Raw genomic sequence first — 16,555 nt, forward strand, 5'->3', positions numbered from 1 at the left:
ATTCAGAACGGCACTAGGGGAGTGATTGAAAAAAAAAAGACGTGGCAACAGTTGATTCAGGATCATAGTTTAGACCCAGGGGCCCGTCACACCAATAGACCCAGCCTTGACTATATCACCGAACCTACACTCAAACCCTATAGAATCCACCCCAGTATTACTTCTCATTACCAGACCCTCACATTTCTGTCCACCACGCCCAGACATATACTCAACCTCCTGCCTACTCACAATGGCGTGCCCCAGCCCCACAAAACACCTACCCATCTCCACAAAATGCTTACCCACCCCCACGAGCCTACCAAAACCCTGCCGGCCTAGGTCTCCGGCCCAATACAACATTCAAAAATGAGAGGTTGCAGCGGAAGAAAACCTTCACCCTATTGGAGGAGTCTTATACCAGTTTATTCCATAGATTGAGGCAGTTGGATATGTTGAGGCCAATTGAGTCGAAATTGCCAAACCCTCCTCCAAAGAATCTTGATTACTCTATAAGTTGTGAATATTGTTCTGGTACTCCGGGGCATGATACAGAGAAGTGTTGGCACTTGAAAAATGCCATCCAGGAGCTCATTGACACAAACTGGATTGAAGTCCAAACCCCAGAGGCACCCAACATCAACCAGAAACTATTGCCAACCCATCAGGAAACGAACACGATTGAGATAGTACACAAGGGGGAGGGGAGCCCAAGAAGCCTTCACAGTACGTCATGGTGATTCGGTCCAGTGAGGTCAAGTCAGTCGAAGAAACAACAGTTGAAGGAACAGTGAGCAAGTTGAGCATGACAAATGGTGAGCCATCTGTGGTAGTTAAGAAAGGATCTCCAAGTGACGTTGTATCAAAGTAAGAAAAGTCAAAAATGGTCGTGCCAGGGTAGGAAAACAAGCCTGTCATAATTGTAGAGGGTGCCCGTACGGACCCTGTTATCATCAAGCCTGTAACCCAGTTGCCGGTAATCAACAAGGCTATCCCATGGAACTATGAACTGGTGATAGTAACATATAAGGGGAAGGAAGTGAAAGAAGAAGTCAATGAGGCCTAGGGATTAACTCGTTTGGGGAGATGATTTGCCCCAGAAGAATTAAGGAAAGCTAAAACATCCAGAGATAATCTAGTCCTAGTAAAGAAAGTAGTGACTGAAGAAGAGGCAGAGGAGTTCTTGAGGAAAATGAAGGTACAAGATTATTCCATCGTGGAGTAGTTAAGAAAGATGCCTGCTCAGATTTCCTTACTATCATTGCTGATCCATTCAGACGAGCATCGTCAGGGCGTGACGAAAATTCTAAACGAGGCTCATGTCCCCGACAAAATTTTAGTGAACCATCTGGAAAAGATCGCCAAAACAATATTTGAGATGAACAGGGTCACATTCTCTGATGACGAGTTGCCTGTGGAAGGTACTGAACACAACAAAGCTCTCTATCTTATGGTAAAATGTGAAGATTCTATGGTTACCAGGGTATTAGTTGACAATGGTTCCAGTGCAAACATCTGCCCTCTCTCTACTCTAAACAAGTTAAAAGTTGATGAGACGATTCACAAGAATAACATATGCGTCCAAGGTTTTGAAGGTGGAGGGAAAGACTCAGTTAGTGATATAGTGCTTGAATTAACAATAGGACCAGTGGAATTCACCATGGAGTTCCAGGCGCTGGACGTAGCCATCTCTTACAATTTGTTGTTGGGTCGACCTTGAATTCATGCCGCCAAAGCAGTCCCGTCCACTTTGCACCAGATGGTCAAGTTCGAATGGAATAGACAGGAGATCGTCGTGCACAGTGAGGATAATTTGTGTGCTCACAGTGATGCCTCTATCCCATTCATTGAGGCTGAAGATGACAAAGGCCCTTGGTTCTATCAAGTTTTTGAAATCGTGTCGGTCGAGAAGGTTCCAGCAGGGAAATGTATTCCGAGTCCAAAGATAATCTCCGAATCAGTCATGGTGGCCTCTGAAATGCTGAAAAATGGCTTTATGCCCGGTAAAGGTCTGGGTGCATCTTTATAGGGTATCATACGGCCAGTGTCCCTCCCTGAAAATTTGGGTACATTTGGTCTTGGATTCAAACCTACAGTGGCAGATGTGAAAAGGGCTAAAAGGTTGAAACATAAGGTGTGGGCACTTCCAAAGCCCGATCTGCATCTCTCAAGGTCTTTTGTCAAGCTCGGTGCCAGGAAATGTCCGGTGACGACAATTCCAAGTTCTGTGGTTGACATCAATGAGGATTTAATTGAAAGGTTCCAGAGGTTTTTTTGATGATGTGAACATGGTGGAAGTCGGAGAAGGTTCTAGCAAAGCGGATGTGCAGTTCGTCGGGCCGAATGTAAAACATAACAATTGGAAGACTACTCCTCTCCCTACTCGAAAGGAGTCTTGGTAGTTTGTTTTGTTTTCCTTTCTATCTGGGTCATTCCAGGGTTGTGACCCAGACTTTTATTTTCTGCTTGTTGATGTACACACCATGTTATCCTTTATTTTAATGAAATGCAATTTCCCTTTCCATCACTCCTGATAGTTTTATTTTTTGTTTTCTTTTCTTCTCTCTACAGTTCTTTTTATGCTAGTTTCAATGACATGACATGCATAAGGAATTTTCGGCCCAGTCTTAAAAGTCAATCTAATTCTGAAATAATAATCCAAGAAATAGAGTATGATGATGAATCAAAATATGATGAGGATGAGGCCTTTGAAGAGATTAGTAAAGAATTAAGTCATTTTTGAAGAAAAACCAAAGCCTAATCTAAATGAAATGGAAACAATCAATCTAGGGGATCCAGATAATGTTAGAGAAACTAAGATAAGTGTCCATCTTGAACCGCAAATAAGGGAAGAAATAATTATGGCATTGTTCGAGTATAAGGATATTTTTGCATGGTCGTATGATGACATGCTAGGCTTGAGTACCAATTTGGTGGTCCACAAATTGCCATTTTATCTAGCATTCCCTCCCATTAAGCAGAAGTGCAGAAAGTTCAAAACTGACATGAGTGTGAGATTAAAGAAGAAGTCACAAAGCAGCTTGATGCAAAAGTCATTTGAGTCACGCGGTATCCCACGTGGTTAGCAAACGTTGTGCTTGTGTTGAAGAAAAATGGTAAGACTAGAGTGTGTGTTGATTACCGTGATCTCAACAGGGAAAGTCTGAAGGACAACTTCCACTGCCAAATATCCACATTCTAATAAATAATTGTGCCAAGCTTGATATTGGGTCTTTCGTGGATTGCTATACGGGGTATCATCAGATTTTAATGGATGAGGAAGATGTGTAATAGACGACATTTATCACGCCGTAGGGAACATACTGCTACCGGGTCATGCCTTTTGGTTTGAAAAATGTTGGGCCAACTTATATGAGGGCAATGACAACCATATTCCATGACATGATACACAAGGAGATTGAGGTTTACGTGGATGATGTGATCATAAAGTTCAGGAAGCAATCTGACCATGTCAAAGATTTCAGAAGGTTTTTCCAAAGGCTCCGCAGATACAATCTTAAGCTCAATCCTGCAAAGTGCGCATTTGATGTTCCATCGGGGAAATTGTTGAGATTCACAATCAGTCAGCGTGGCATTGAATTGGATCCGTCAAAGATTAAAGCTATTCAGGAATTGCCACCGCCAAAGAATAAGACAGAGGTGATGAGTTTGTTAGGGAGGCTAAACTACATCAGCAGGTTTATTGCTCAGCTCACGACAACTTGTGAGCACATCTTCAAGTTGCTAAAGAACGATGATGCGGTCAAATGGATCAATGAGTGTCAGGAAGCCTTCGATAAGATAAAAGAGTATTTATCGAACCCACCTATGTTGGGCCTGCCAGAACCCGAGAGACCTTTGATTCTGTGTTTGACGGTCTTGGATAATTCATTTGGTTGTGTGTTGGGTCATCATGACATCACTGGCAGGAAAGAGCAAGCCAATTACTATCTCAGGAAGAAATTCACATATTTTGAGGTTTAAGTATACTCCCCTTGAGAGGACATGTTGCGCCCTGACTTGGGTAGCACAAAAGTTAAAGCATTATTTGTAATCCTATACCACTTACCTCATTTCTCGCCTGGATCCTCTAAAGTATATCTTTCAGAAGCCTATGCCCATGGGAAGACTTACAAAGTGGCAGATTTTGCTCACAGAGTTTGACATTATTTATGTGACTCAGAAAGCGATGAAAGCCCAAGCATTAGCCGATCATTTGGCCGAGAACCTGGTCGATGAAGAGTATGAACCATTGAGAACTTATTTTCCCGATGAAGAAGTGATGCATATTGATGAGGTGGAGCAGGTTGAAAAACCAGGTGGAAAACTTTTCTTTGATGGAACCGCTAACATGAAAGGTGTCGGGATAGGGGCAATGCTTATTTATGAAATAGGGCATCACTACCCTATTACGGCCCAACTTAGTTTTTACTGTACCAACAACATAGCTGAGTACGAGGCATGCATTCTGGGATTAAGTTAGTTGTGGACATGGGAGTCCATGAAGTGCTAGTTTTGGGAGATTCAGATTTGTTAGTGCATCAGATTCATGGAGAATAGGAGACCCGAGATTTGAAACTCATACCATATCAGCAATGTGTGCAGGATCTTTGTCAGCGGTTCAAATAAGTAGAATTCAGGCATATTCCAAGGATCCATAATGAGGTTGCTGATGCTTCGGCTACCTTGGCATCAATGTTTCACCATCCGAACAAAGCTTATGTTAACCCTCTACATATTCAAGTTCGTGATCAACATGCCTACTGTTATGTGGTTGAGGAAGAACTCGATAATGAACCGTGGTTCCATGACATTAGGGAGTATATCAGGATGCGGGTATATCCGATACAAGACACAGGTGATCAAAAGAGAACGATTCGGCATTTGGCTAGTGGATTTTTCTTGAGCGGGGGAGTCTTGTACAAAAGAACTCCAGATCTTGGGTTGTTGAGGGGCATCGATGCAAAGAAAGGGACGACTATCATGACTGAGGTACATTCCGGAGTCTGCAAGCCACACATGAGTGGGTATGTTCTGGCAAAGAAAATTTTCCAAGCATGTTATTATTGGCTCACCATGGAGCGAGATTGCATTAGTTTTGTGCGCAAGTGTCATCAGTGCCAACTACACAGAGATTTGATTCATTCTCTGCCATCTGAATTACACACAATGTCCGCACCATGGCCTTTGTTGCTTGGGGTATGTATGTCATCTGACCAATTGAGCCAACAACATCCAATGGACACAGGTTCATCCTGGTGGCCATTGACTATTTCACTAAGTGGGTTGAAGCTAAAACTTTCAAATCTGTGACCAAGAAGGCAGTGGTCGATTTTGTTCATTCAAATATCATTTGTCGGTTTGGGATACCAAAGGTGGTCATCACAGATACTGGCGCTAATCTTAATAGTCATATGATGAAAGAAGTGTGTCAAGAGTTTAAGATTACATATAGAAATTCCACCCCATACCGCCCCAAGGCGAATGGAGCAGTCGAGGCAGCCAACAAGAATATAAAGAAGATACTTCAGAAAATGGTACAAGGGTCCAGGCAATGGCATGAGAAGTTGCATTTTGCTTTGCTAGGTTATCGCACTACTGTTCGCACTTCAGTAGGTACAACTCCTTATTTATTGGTGTATGGCACTGAGGTAGTGATAGCCGCAGAAGTTCAAATTCCATCCCTTTGGATTGTTGCTAAAGCCAAGATTGACGATGATGAGTGGGTCAAGACCCGTATGGAGCAATTAAGTTTGATTTATGAGAAGAGATTGGCAGTAGTGTGTCATGGACAATTGTATCAAAAGAGAATGGCAAGAGCATACAATAAGAAGGTGCATCCCCGAAAATTTGAAGTGAGTTAGCAAGTATTGAAACGCATCCTTCCACATCAGGCTAAAGCAAAAGGCAAGTTCGCCCCAAATTGGCAGGGGTCACTCATCATAACATGAATATTTCCAATGGTGCTTTGTATTTAACGGATATAGAAGGCAAATGTGTAGATATGGCTATCAATTCTGACGCAGTCAAAAGATATTATGTATGATTTCTTTGGTTTGTTTAAATTGTTGTTTGTACTTGGCATATTTTGAAGATTGGAATGACGAAGACATTTTATTCTGCTATCAAAACACTTTATCCATTGACACCCCTTTGAGCCTTATTTATTTCCTTTCATACCCCTATTTTGGAATCAATGGCAAAATTCGAAAACACGAACGCAAAAGGTAAGTGAAAAAAAAGGAACAAGAAAAGAAAAAAAAGATAAGAGAAAAAGAGAAAGAAAAGAATGAAAAAAAAAAGAAAAAAAAGAAGAAGAGAAAAAGAAGAAAGAAAGGGAAAGAAAAAGAAAAGAGGAAAGTAACAACAACAAAGTAATTCTTACGTCATGAACTACGTTCGACCTGATTACTTTTAAGGATACGTATGCAGCCTCACGGTTCATTTCCATCAAAATAAAAATTCAAAAGTCCCCAAGCAAAGAAATTGGGGCAGAAGTTGTGGTTTTCATAAGAGATCTGATTCTGAAAGTTGTAATTTTGAACTCATTCAAGATATTTTGAGCCTTAGTGATACCCTTTCTTTCTAACACTATCCCAAAGCCCATATTACGGTCCAAAGAAAGACCTTTTGATCAGTTTTCGAGAGATGCCAAGTCGAACAAGTAGTGATGTGATTCATATCAGGGGCAACACTCCGGGCGGAGGGGGAAAAATGAAAAGTGAAAGAGTCTTATTGGTGAAAATCCTCACAGGCACCGTAAGGTGATGGAAAGATGAGAAAAACTAAAATGAGGGAGTCTTATTGGTGAAAACCCTTACGGTCATCTTAGGACGACAGTGAGTTGAGATATGAGCAAATGAGAGAGGTTTGTTGGTGAAAACCCTTCAAGGCACTGCAAGCCAGACAAGGTCTATAACTTGGTAAAGAGATTTGGTTATGGAGATCTCGGGGGATAAAGTGGGATAATTGCAATTTGATTGGTTAAATAGGCTGGGTTGATTAATTCGAAATGCATGTCATGATCATTGGTACCAGCTGCTCCACTCAGATAAGTCTCTTTCCCTTTTCTCCCTCAAACAGTCATCAAAATTTGGATTTTCTTCTTTATTCCTAACTCTCGAAGTCATTGCATTTCATTTCTTTTGGGTTTATTTCTCTAATGTTTTCCAAATGTTAGCTTTATTTAAGCAAGAAAGAAAGGATTTCAAAGCTTACTACCAACTTCCAAATTGCACAAAGCAAAGTGAAGCCAAAACATACTAGAGATAACATAATGTAAAGTGGGAAATAAGGTGTTAGTGAAAGTTCCATTGGTCGAATGGTTTAGTAATTTTGTGGGAGATATAGAGGTTCGGGTAGAAGGGTCAGAAATGTAAAACAACAGTTTGGGTGTAGAGCACTCGGGTCATCCAGGGTCCTACATTTGAGAGTCAGGCAGAAAGTCAAACAATTCTTGGCAAGTTCAAGGCAGCCAGTCAAAGCAAAGAACGACAATGAAAGGGCCACCTCAAACAAAAATTCCGCAAGCTAACCACCACATTTTTAAACTGATAAAATTTTCTTTGATTAAAACAGGGGCAGGAAATTTCATTTTTTCCAAGGAATCCTCCATGGGGAAAGCATGTACTGGACAGGTTCGACCATAAATTCTCAGGACCCGCATGGATAATGAGATTTAATTTGAAGTTCTCAGGACCCTCCTAGACAATGAGACCTAGTTAAAATTCAAAACATTCATGAGCAACAAGATCTAGCTAAGCTCTACCTTGAGGAAATATAAGTTGGCTTTGAAGTTTTCATTCTTAGGATGAGATTCAATTTAAAATTTTTAGGACCCTCCTGGATAATGGGATTTAGTTTTAAGACCTTCATAGATAACAAGATTTAGCATAAGTCCTACCTTAGGAAATATAATTTAGTTTTAAAGTTGTCATTCTTAAGATGATATTTAATTTGAAGTTTTCAAGACCCTCCTAGATAATGGGATCTAGCTTTTAAATTCTTAGAGATATTGGGTAGCATGATTCAATTAACACTCATAGATATGCCCAGCTACCAAACTGGGGCAAAAAAATTTCTTTTGTTTTGTCTGTTTTGTTGAAATCAGGTGCCCACCTGGAGAACAAGGGAAGACAACGCGAGTTTCAAGAATAGAAAGCAATTCATGTTCAAGCAATCAGGCACCCACCTGGAGAAATAAGGGAGGACAGCTCAAAAGGGAAAGTAGCAGTTTCAGAGGAGTCAGTTCAAGTTGGAAATCAGGCACCCACCTGGAGAACAAAGGGAAAGCAGTAGTTTCAAGGAAAAATAGTTCAAGGGCTAGAAATCAAGCGTCCACCTAGAGAACAAAGGGAAAACAAGTAAAGTTTCAGAGGAAAGGAATACAATTCAAGTTCAGCAATCAGGCACCCACCTAGAGAACAAAGGGAAGCAGTTCAAGTTTCGAGGAAAAATAGTGCAAGTGTTGGTAATCAGGCACCCTACTGGAGAACAAAGGGAAAACAATTCAACTGTTGGTAATCAGGACCCACCTAGAGAACAAAGGGAAGCAGTTCAAGTTTCAAAGAAAAACCGTGTAAATGTTGGTAATCAGGAGCCCACCTGGAGAATAAAGGGAAAGCAGCAATGTCCAAAGGAAGACGGTGCGAGTTCAAAAATCAGGCGCCGACCTGAAAACAAAGGGAAAACAAGTCAAGTTTCGAAGGAAATGAAGATAATTCAAATGTTGGTAATCAGGCGCCCACCTGGAGAACAAAGGAAAATCAGCAATGTTCAAAGGAAGACGGTTCAGGTTCAGCAATCAAGCTCCCGCTTGGAGAACAAAGGGAAAGCACCTCAAAATACAATTCAAGTCAGCAACAAAGGAATTTCACCTGGAGAGTACAAGTCAACAGAGCAGCAGAAACTGCACGATCAAGTTTGAAGATATAGATAGGATTCTTGTAATTCATAGATCATATTTTAGTCTAGCTTCTTCTATTTTGTCTTGGTGTAATAATGAGTTCAGCAAGCAGTAGAGCAACAACAACAGTGAAATCACAGCTTCCTGGCAGTCCCAGCTATCGAAACTTCCCGAACTACACTGACCTAATTCCTTTATAGCCAAGGATATGTAGGCAACCTCAAAAGCAGGGTGCGGTCAAATTTTTCAAAAATGCTTCCCACGGAGTATTCAAACGGGCAAAAATTGTTCGTATCCGCTCACTTTATCTTTGCACGAAAACTCGTCGTATTTCCAAGCAAAGAGGGGCAACTGTGAGCACGTAATTTTTGCCCTATAGGAATTACTCCCACAAACTCTAAGAAAATAATTTTTTCCCATTATTTGCAATTTTATAGGATTTTGTGAGAATTTACATTAATTGTTATGCATGTTTGTTTCAATTTAAAAATCATGAAAATGGCAAAAAATACCATGCATTGCATTCAAGATTTATTTTTACATTTTAAGGTTAAGTAAATTAGTTGGTTTATTAAAAAATAAAAATCACAAAAATTGGCTTACTTTTGCATTTTTAACCTTTTTATATTAGATTAGTAATTTTTTCGTTTAATCTAGGAGTAATTAATTTTGTAAATATTATAGTAGATAATTGGCTTAATTTTGTAAATTATTTTAATTTCAGAGTTTAATTTTTGTTTTAATTAATTGAAAAATAAAAGAAAATAAGTGAAACAAAAAAACCAAAGAGAACAAAAGAGAATGAAAATTAAAAAAGGGATGTTAGGGCAAATATAAATCCCAAATCCCAAATTCCGGTCCCAACCCGTTCCAAGCCCAAACCCCGTTCTCTCCAACCTGGTCCAAGCCTACCTCACACCCCAAAGCGATACCATTTTATGACGTCTCATCCCAACCGTTGATCTTTGATGATCTAATGGCTGAGAACTCAATTCTCCTTTCCTTATAATTGTCGGAACACCCCTCCCCCAATCCCCCAAACAAGCTTTTTCACTTCCCCATCTCTCTGAACTGAACCCCTAGACCTAGCCGTCCCAATATCACAAACCCTCCACCGGCTGGCGGCATGGCCCAACCGATCCTAAATCCCTACCATACAATTATCACCCAACCCTGATTCCTAATCCACCACCACATTTCCCAAAATCCCCATCAAATCCGGACAGTTTTAAATCTTAAAAAAAAAATCTTTCAATTCTTCAAGTTTCGAAGAACGATTAATCCTGAAACTTGTATTGATTGTTTGTTCTCAATGAGAACATGCAATTAATACCAATTTCGGTTCAAATCGGAGAATGCCGGAGGTCCGTTCAAGCCAACCGTCCGTCTACTTATTTTAGGTATCTCTGTTCATTTCTTATCCTTTCTTTGTTTTCTTCTCTTCCCCGTTCTTTCCATTTTTTGTTTCTTTTTCTCTTTGACCAGTTAAAAATTCGGATAGCAATAATTTGCTGGTAATTCTGGACAATTTTGTTAAACGGATTAGAATTAATTTTGTCCTTTTTCCTTTGTTTGTCCGTTTGTCTTTATTTTCTAGATTTCGAGTTAATATTCAAAGATGATCAAGTTGTCTGTTTTTTTATGCTATTGATTAGGTTTTAATTTGGTACGGGTCAGAATTTGAAGCTTCAAATGCTCATGTGTTTTGGTTTAAGTTCAGCCTTGGGTTTTTGGATCATTTCTGACCCGGTTCAAAGAAGCCCGATCATTTTGGTTTGGGGTCTTGGGTTAATTTGACCCATGGGTAATTTCCTAAAGGTAAATACAGGGGTGTCAAGGGATATTTTGGTTATTTTAACTTGAGGGGATCTTGCCTAACTAATTAGAAAGTTTCCAGTAATGTGGGATTGGGGTAGTTTGACAAACAGGTTTTAATTTTAAGGTCTTAAATGAAAAAAAAAAAAAAATTGAGGAAGGGGTAAATAGTAAATTTTTAAAATCAATTCTGCTGCCCTAAGGTATTTTTATATAAGGCTTGCTTCCTTCATTGTCAAGGCAGAGATCAAAATTAAAAAAGAGCTAGCAAACGTTTGAAAAATAACAAGTATCATTTTTTTCTGCACCTAGAACATTGAAATACATGGAATTTCAATATTAGAAAAAACACAAAAATCTCGAGCATTGTTCCATTGCAGCTGGGTTTTAATATTTTTGGGGTTTTTAGAAGCTTGAACACACTACTATTTTCTGGGCTCAAGCATGGTTGTAGCTGGTTGATAGTTGCTTGTTTACTGTTGTCTAAAGAGCTGCTGATATTTTGATTTCCTTGTTGAAGTTCTGTTGGTTTTTTCTTGTTGTTCCAGGTATATTCATGATCTTGAAGTGATAGAATGGACTTGTAAATTGCTGATTTGGAATGAGATTCTTATTCATTTGGCTAAATGCATTTTTTCTAGTGTTCATTACACTGCTTCAGTTTTGTTTAAATTACTGTCAATGCTGGACTTAGTATAGATGGGTGATTTAAATATTTTGGTTGTTTTAGCTTATTAATGAGTGTTTAACAATTTGTTATACTTAGTAGCTGTAATTATCTGGGATTGTTTCTTTCAAAGGTTTGTTTGGATGAAAGTTCAACTCTTGTATTGTAAGTATGATGATAGATGTGGATATAATGTTGATCTTCGTGTGAATTGCTTGTTGTGATTAATAGCATATTTATTGGAATCATTGTGAGATTAACAAGTAGTTTCATAATCTAGAATCATGTAATTAGAATGGATAGTAACAGTGATTCAGAAGGCTTTCAATGGTCAATGCATTATAAGTTTAGGATTGTTGTTTAAGGCTGGATTCGTTTTGCTATGGGCTCAATTTGGAGCCTAATAATTTTCAACATTAGTTTGTTTTTCTTCTTAATGCTTTGTTAATTCAACAATTAAAGACTTTTCACGAGGAATTAGGCTCAAAGTGTAAATCAATTTCATTGTTAAGTTTTGTCCAACATGCTCATAATCTGATTGAAATAAGTTTTCTATTAAGAATATATCTAAAAAAACAATTAGGCTGCGTAAATGGCCCAGGTCTCCTGTTAATCCGCCCGCGTTTCTGGACTTCATTTCGAGCCCAAATTCCTTCTCAAGACCTCATTGTTTCTGGGCTTAGTGCAAGCCAGGAATCTGCCCCAAACTTTTAATTATTTAAGTACTTTGCCCGTGTAGGTTTGGTGAATAACTTTTAGATTAAATTTTAGTTTAGACCCAAATATCCTTAGACGGTTTTGGTTAATGTATGATGTCATAAGGAAATAGTTTGAGCTGTGTAGTATTAATTAAATCGCTTATGGACCCTATTAATCTTCTAACTTAGATATTAAAAAATGAACTTCGTAATTTACTTTAGGCGCGTTAATTATATAATTATCACGGTCATAAATTCGGGTGTACATTTCATGTGATCCGACTTCTAATTTCCAACAAGGTTAAAAAGAATGTGTCGTGAACCGCGGGTGCATTTCATGTAGCCTGGCTTACGATGTATTTTAAATAATCTTAAAATTTTCTGAAATATTAAAAGCGGTGATAAAGTTAAAAAAAGCGCATAGGTTTAAAAGTGTTTTAAAATCAGATAAATAGGCCAATAATAATAGTTGAGCAACCGTGCTAGAACAACAGAACTCGAAAATGCCTAACACCTTATCCCGGGTTAACAAAATTCCTTCCCCGGATTTCTGTATTCGCGGACTATAAAACAGAGTCAATCTTTCCTCCTTTCGGGATTTAAAATCGGTGACTTAGGAAACCATAAATTATCCCAAATGGCGACTCTGATTTAATATAAATAATCATGTTTCGATTGTCACTTTAATTGAAAAAACTCCCTTATACCCTCTTGGGGGTAGGAAAAAGAAGGTGTGACAATTCCTACTTATATATTTTTTTCTTTGATTCGACTAACTTTGATCTACTATTATTTAATTTTTAGATGTTCGCTTTTTAATAATGCAGATAGACTCATGAACGTTCTTGCAGTCACATCAAGCAGCACACATTCTTGGGATGTTGGAATACAAAATTTAAAAAAATATTTTTGTTCCTTTTAGAGAAAATAAGGTATATTAAAGAACTAATTTTTTACGTTGTTATAAGATTTTATCTTTAATAGGGAAAAAGATACGGAAGGGTATTCTAAAATCTTTGGAGATCAATGTAGAAAAATTTAATTGATATGTAATTTTTGGTTTAAATTATATGATTGATATATAAAATTGATTTTAATTGATATAAGTAAAATCTTTGCTTTTAATTATATGTTGATTATCTTTAGTTTCTTATGTATTAGATACCAATCGAAGGTGGTTTTCTTTGCTTTTGTTCTTTTAGTTTTGTCTATTTATTATTTTGTTTAGTTCTTTTTCAAATGGTCATTATGTTGTCTTTGTGTAGGTGCATCTTCACTTTGGTTATAAGATTTTTCACGCTTGGGGTTAACTTCGGGTATAAAATTATAAAAAGAGCTATATTATTTTATTCACACATTTTGTCTTTCAAATAAAATATCCATCCAATAAATTAGATGTATTTAAGCTTTCCATTGCTTACAAGGCTAAAAGGTATTCTATGATTATTTGCTTGCCCAAATATAAGGTTTATGCCCGAATCCTGAATTCCTTCAATAATTCAGTGTAACGACCCGACCGGTCGTTTTAAGAATTTATACCCCGATCCTCTATTAACTGCTTTTTCTGTATTTATTTCTACTATTTTGATTTGTCGGGATGTTCGGTTTTGAGTTTCGGAGAGTATTGGACACTTAGTCCATAAATGAGAGCTTAAGTGTTGGAAATTTAACCATAGTTAGAATAGTATGAAGATGGCCTCAGAATAGTTCCGCTAACTCCATTGGGTGATTTCGCGCTTAGGGGCGTGTTCGGATTGTATTTTGGAGGTCCGTAGCTAATTTAGGGTTGAAATGCCGAAAGGTTGAATTTTGAAGTTTCCGGTTCAATAATGAGATTTTGATACGAGGGTCGGAATGGAATTTCAGAAGTTGGAGTAGCTCCATAGTGTTGAATGTGATGTGTGTGCAAAATTTCATGTCATTCGGACGAAGTTTGATAAACTTTTTGATCAAAAGCGTATTTTTAGAGTTTTGGAGTTTTTAGGCTTGAATCTGTGGTTGATTCATCGTTTCGATGTTGTTTTAGATGTTTTAAGGATTGGTATAAGTTTGGACAGTAGTATTAGACTTGTTTGTGCCTTTGGTTGAGGTCCCGGGGGCCTCGGAATGATTTCGGATGGTTGACGAAAGAATTTTGGAATTTGGGGTTGCAGCTTCAGTTGGTTTTCTGTCATAACCACACCTGCGAGTGTGGGACTGTTGGTATGGAGCCGCAGAAGCTGCGGAAGGATCGCAAAAACAGAAAAGGCAGAAGCCAGCAGGGACCGCAGAAGCAGCCTCGCATATGTGAAGAGGTAACCGTAGGTGCGGAAGCTGGGCTTTAAGTGAGAAGTCGCAGATGCGACCATTGGTCCGCAAAAGCGGGACCGCAGATGCAGTCCAAGGGCCGTAGATGCAGAAGTCGTTGGGTAGAAATATATAAATACTTGCCTTCGCGAAATTTAGCTATTTTTCACCATATTTCAAACGGGAAGAAGCTTGGGAAGCCTTTTTCAAGAGGGATTTTAAGAGGAGTTCATTGGGATAAAAATACTCAGAAATGTCAAATTCTATATTAAGGCAAACAAGTAAGTCTAGCCTAGCATGCTTTGCAGAATTCAAGTAAAACAGTTTGAGCAAATAAAGCGATTAAATCACTTAGACATGCTTTTCCTAAGCTAACAACAGGTTTAATAGTGCAAGAAATAAAAACAGGAAAGAAAATATACTGGTAATTACTTAATGAAAAATCGAGTTTTCAACAATTAGCATAAGTACGCACTCGTCACCTCACGTACAAGGCATTTCAATAAATAATAATACCAAATCCTAAGGGGAAGGTCCCCCACACAAAGTTAGGCAAGCTACTTACCTCGAACCAGCTCAAATCAATCTGAAACCACGCTATTGCCACGAGTACTCGACTCCAAATGGGCCAAACCTATTCAATTCAATTTCATAATATAAATAACACTTCAAGTAAATGATTCTACAATTAAATTCTAAGCTAATACGCGAAATTAGGTAAATTACCAAAATGCCCCTCGGGCCAACATCTCGGAATCTGGTAAAAGTTACATTTCCAGAATCCTCACACTCTCACAAGTTCAGTCATACCAAAAGTACCAAAATCGGACATCAATTAGTCCCTCAAATCATCACTCAAAGGCCTTTACTTAGTCAAGCCCTAACCCATAAATTACCACTGATGTTCCTCAATTTTTCATGCGTAAATTGATAAAAATAATTCCAATTAGGATAAGGTCTTTGGTCCCTAAACTCATTATTGGAATGATTTTTATCAATTTACGCATGAAAAATTAAGGAACATCAGTGGTAATTTATGGGTTAGGGCTTGACTAAGTAAAGGCCTTTGAGTGATGATTTGAGGGACTAATTGATGTCCGATTTTGGTACTTTTGGTATGAATGAACTTGTGAGAGTGTGAGGATTCTGGAAATGTAACTTTTACCAGATTCCGAGATGTTGGCCCGAGGGGCATTTTGGTAATTTATCTAATTTCGCGTATTAGCTTAGAATTTAATTGTAGAATCAGTTACTTGAAGTGTTATTTATATTATGAAATTGAATTGAATAGGTTTGGGCCATTTGGAGTCGAGTACTCGTGGCAAGAGCGTGGTTTCAGATTGATTTGAGCTGGTTCGAGGTAAGTAGCTTGCCTAACCTTGTGGGGGACCTTCCCCTTAGGATTTGGTATTATTATTTATTGAAATGCCTTGTACGTAAGGTGACGAGTGCGTACTTATGCTAATTGTTGAAAACTCGATTTTTCATTAAGTAATTACCAGTATATTTTCTTTCCTGTTTTTATTTCTTGCACTATTAAACCTGTTGTTAGCTTAGGAAAAGCATGTCTAAGTGATTTAATCGCTTTATTTGCTCAAACTGTTTTACCTGAATTCTGCAAAGCATGCTAGGCTAGACTTACTTGTTTGCCTTAATATAGAATTTGACATTTCTGAGTATTTTCCTGTTTCTACTGTGTATTTACATTGGGACTACGGATGTGGGATTTCGGTAGCTCTCCCTTGTCTATTTACATTTGGGACTACGAATGTGGGATTCCGGTAGATCCCCCTGCACAGTTATATGGAACTACGAGACCGCACCCGATAGATTCTCCTAGTACTGGGTATTTACATTTGGGACTACGGAATGGGATACCGGTAGATCCCCGCGCACTATGAGTTGGACTAAGGAACGGTATCCTAAGAGACCTATTGGATATGTATATTTAGGACTACAGGACGGTATCCTGGGAGATCCCCAATTGTTATTATCTAGTGTTGAGCTGTACTTCCGTCTGTGCTTACTTTTCCTTTGTATAGTTATTGTTGTCATTTATATCATGTGTTACTTTTACTACTGTACTTATTTATACTGCTCTGTTCTACACTGTCGAACTTTATATTTTATTTAACTTCAGTAAGGCCCTGACCTTCCTCGCCACTACCCGACCGATGTTAGGCTTGGCACTTACTGAGTACTGTT

The 16,555-nt window shown here is 38.5% G+C and overlaps 1 protein-coding gene across 1 annotated transcript; it reads left to right on the forward strand.

Annotated features, from left to right (window-relative positions):
- Positions 1 to 4,099: 4,099 nt before the first annotated feature.
- LOC138881906 (uncharacterized) lies at positions 4,100 to 8,324 on the forward strand. The gene is made up of 5 exons (XM_070162206.1): positions 4,100 to 4,457; positions 4,613 to 4,971; positions 5,355 to 5,759; positions 7,558 to 7,616; positions 8,090 to 8,324. The coding sequence occupies exons 1-5, from the start codon at positions 4,100 to 4,102 to the stop codon at positions 8,322 to 8,324; spliced, it is 1,416 nt and encodes a 471-aa protein (XP_070018307.1).
- The last annotated feature ends 8,231 nt before the right edge of the window (positions 8,325 to 16,555 follow it).

The sequence above is a fragment of the Nicotiana sylvestris genome, chromosome 11 (genome assembly GCF_000393655.2).
Source record: "Nicotiana sylvestris chromosome 11, ASM39365v2, whole genome shotgun sequence".
In the NCBI taxonomy this organism is placed as follows: domain Eukaryota; kingdom Viridiplantae; phylum Streptophyta; class Magnoliopsida; order Solanales; family Solanaceae; genus Nicotiana; species Nicotiana sylvestris.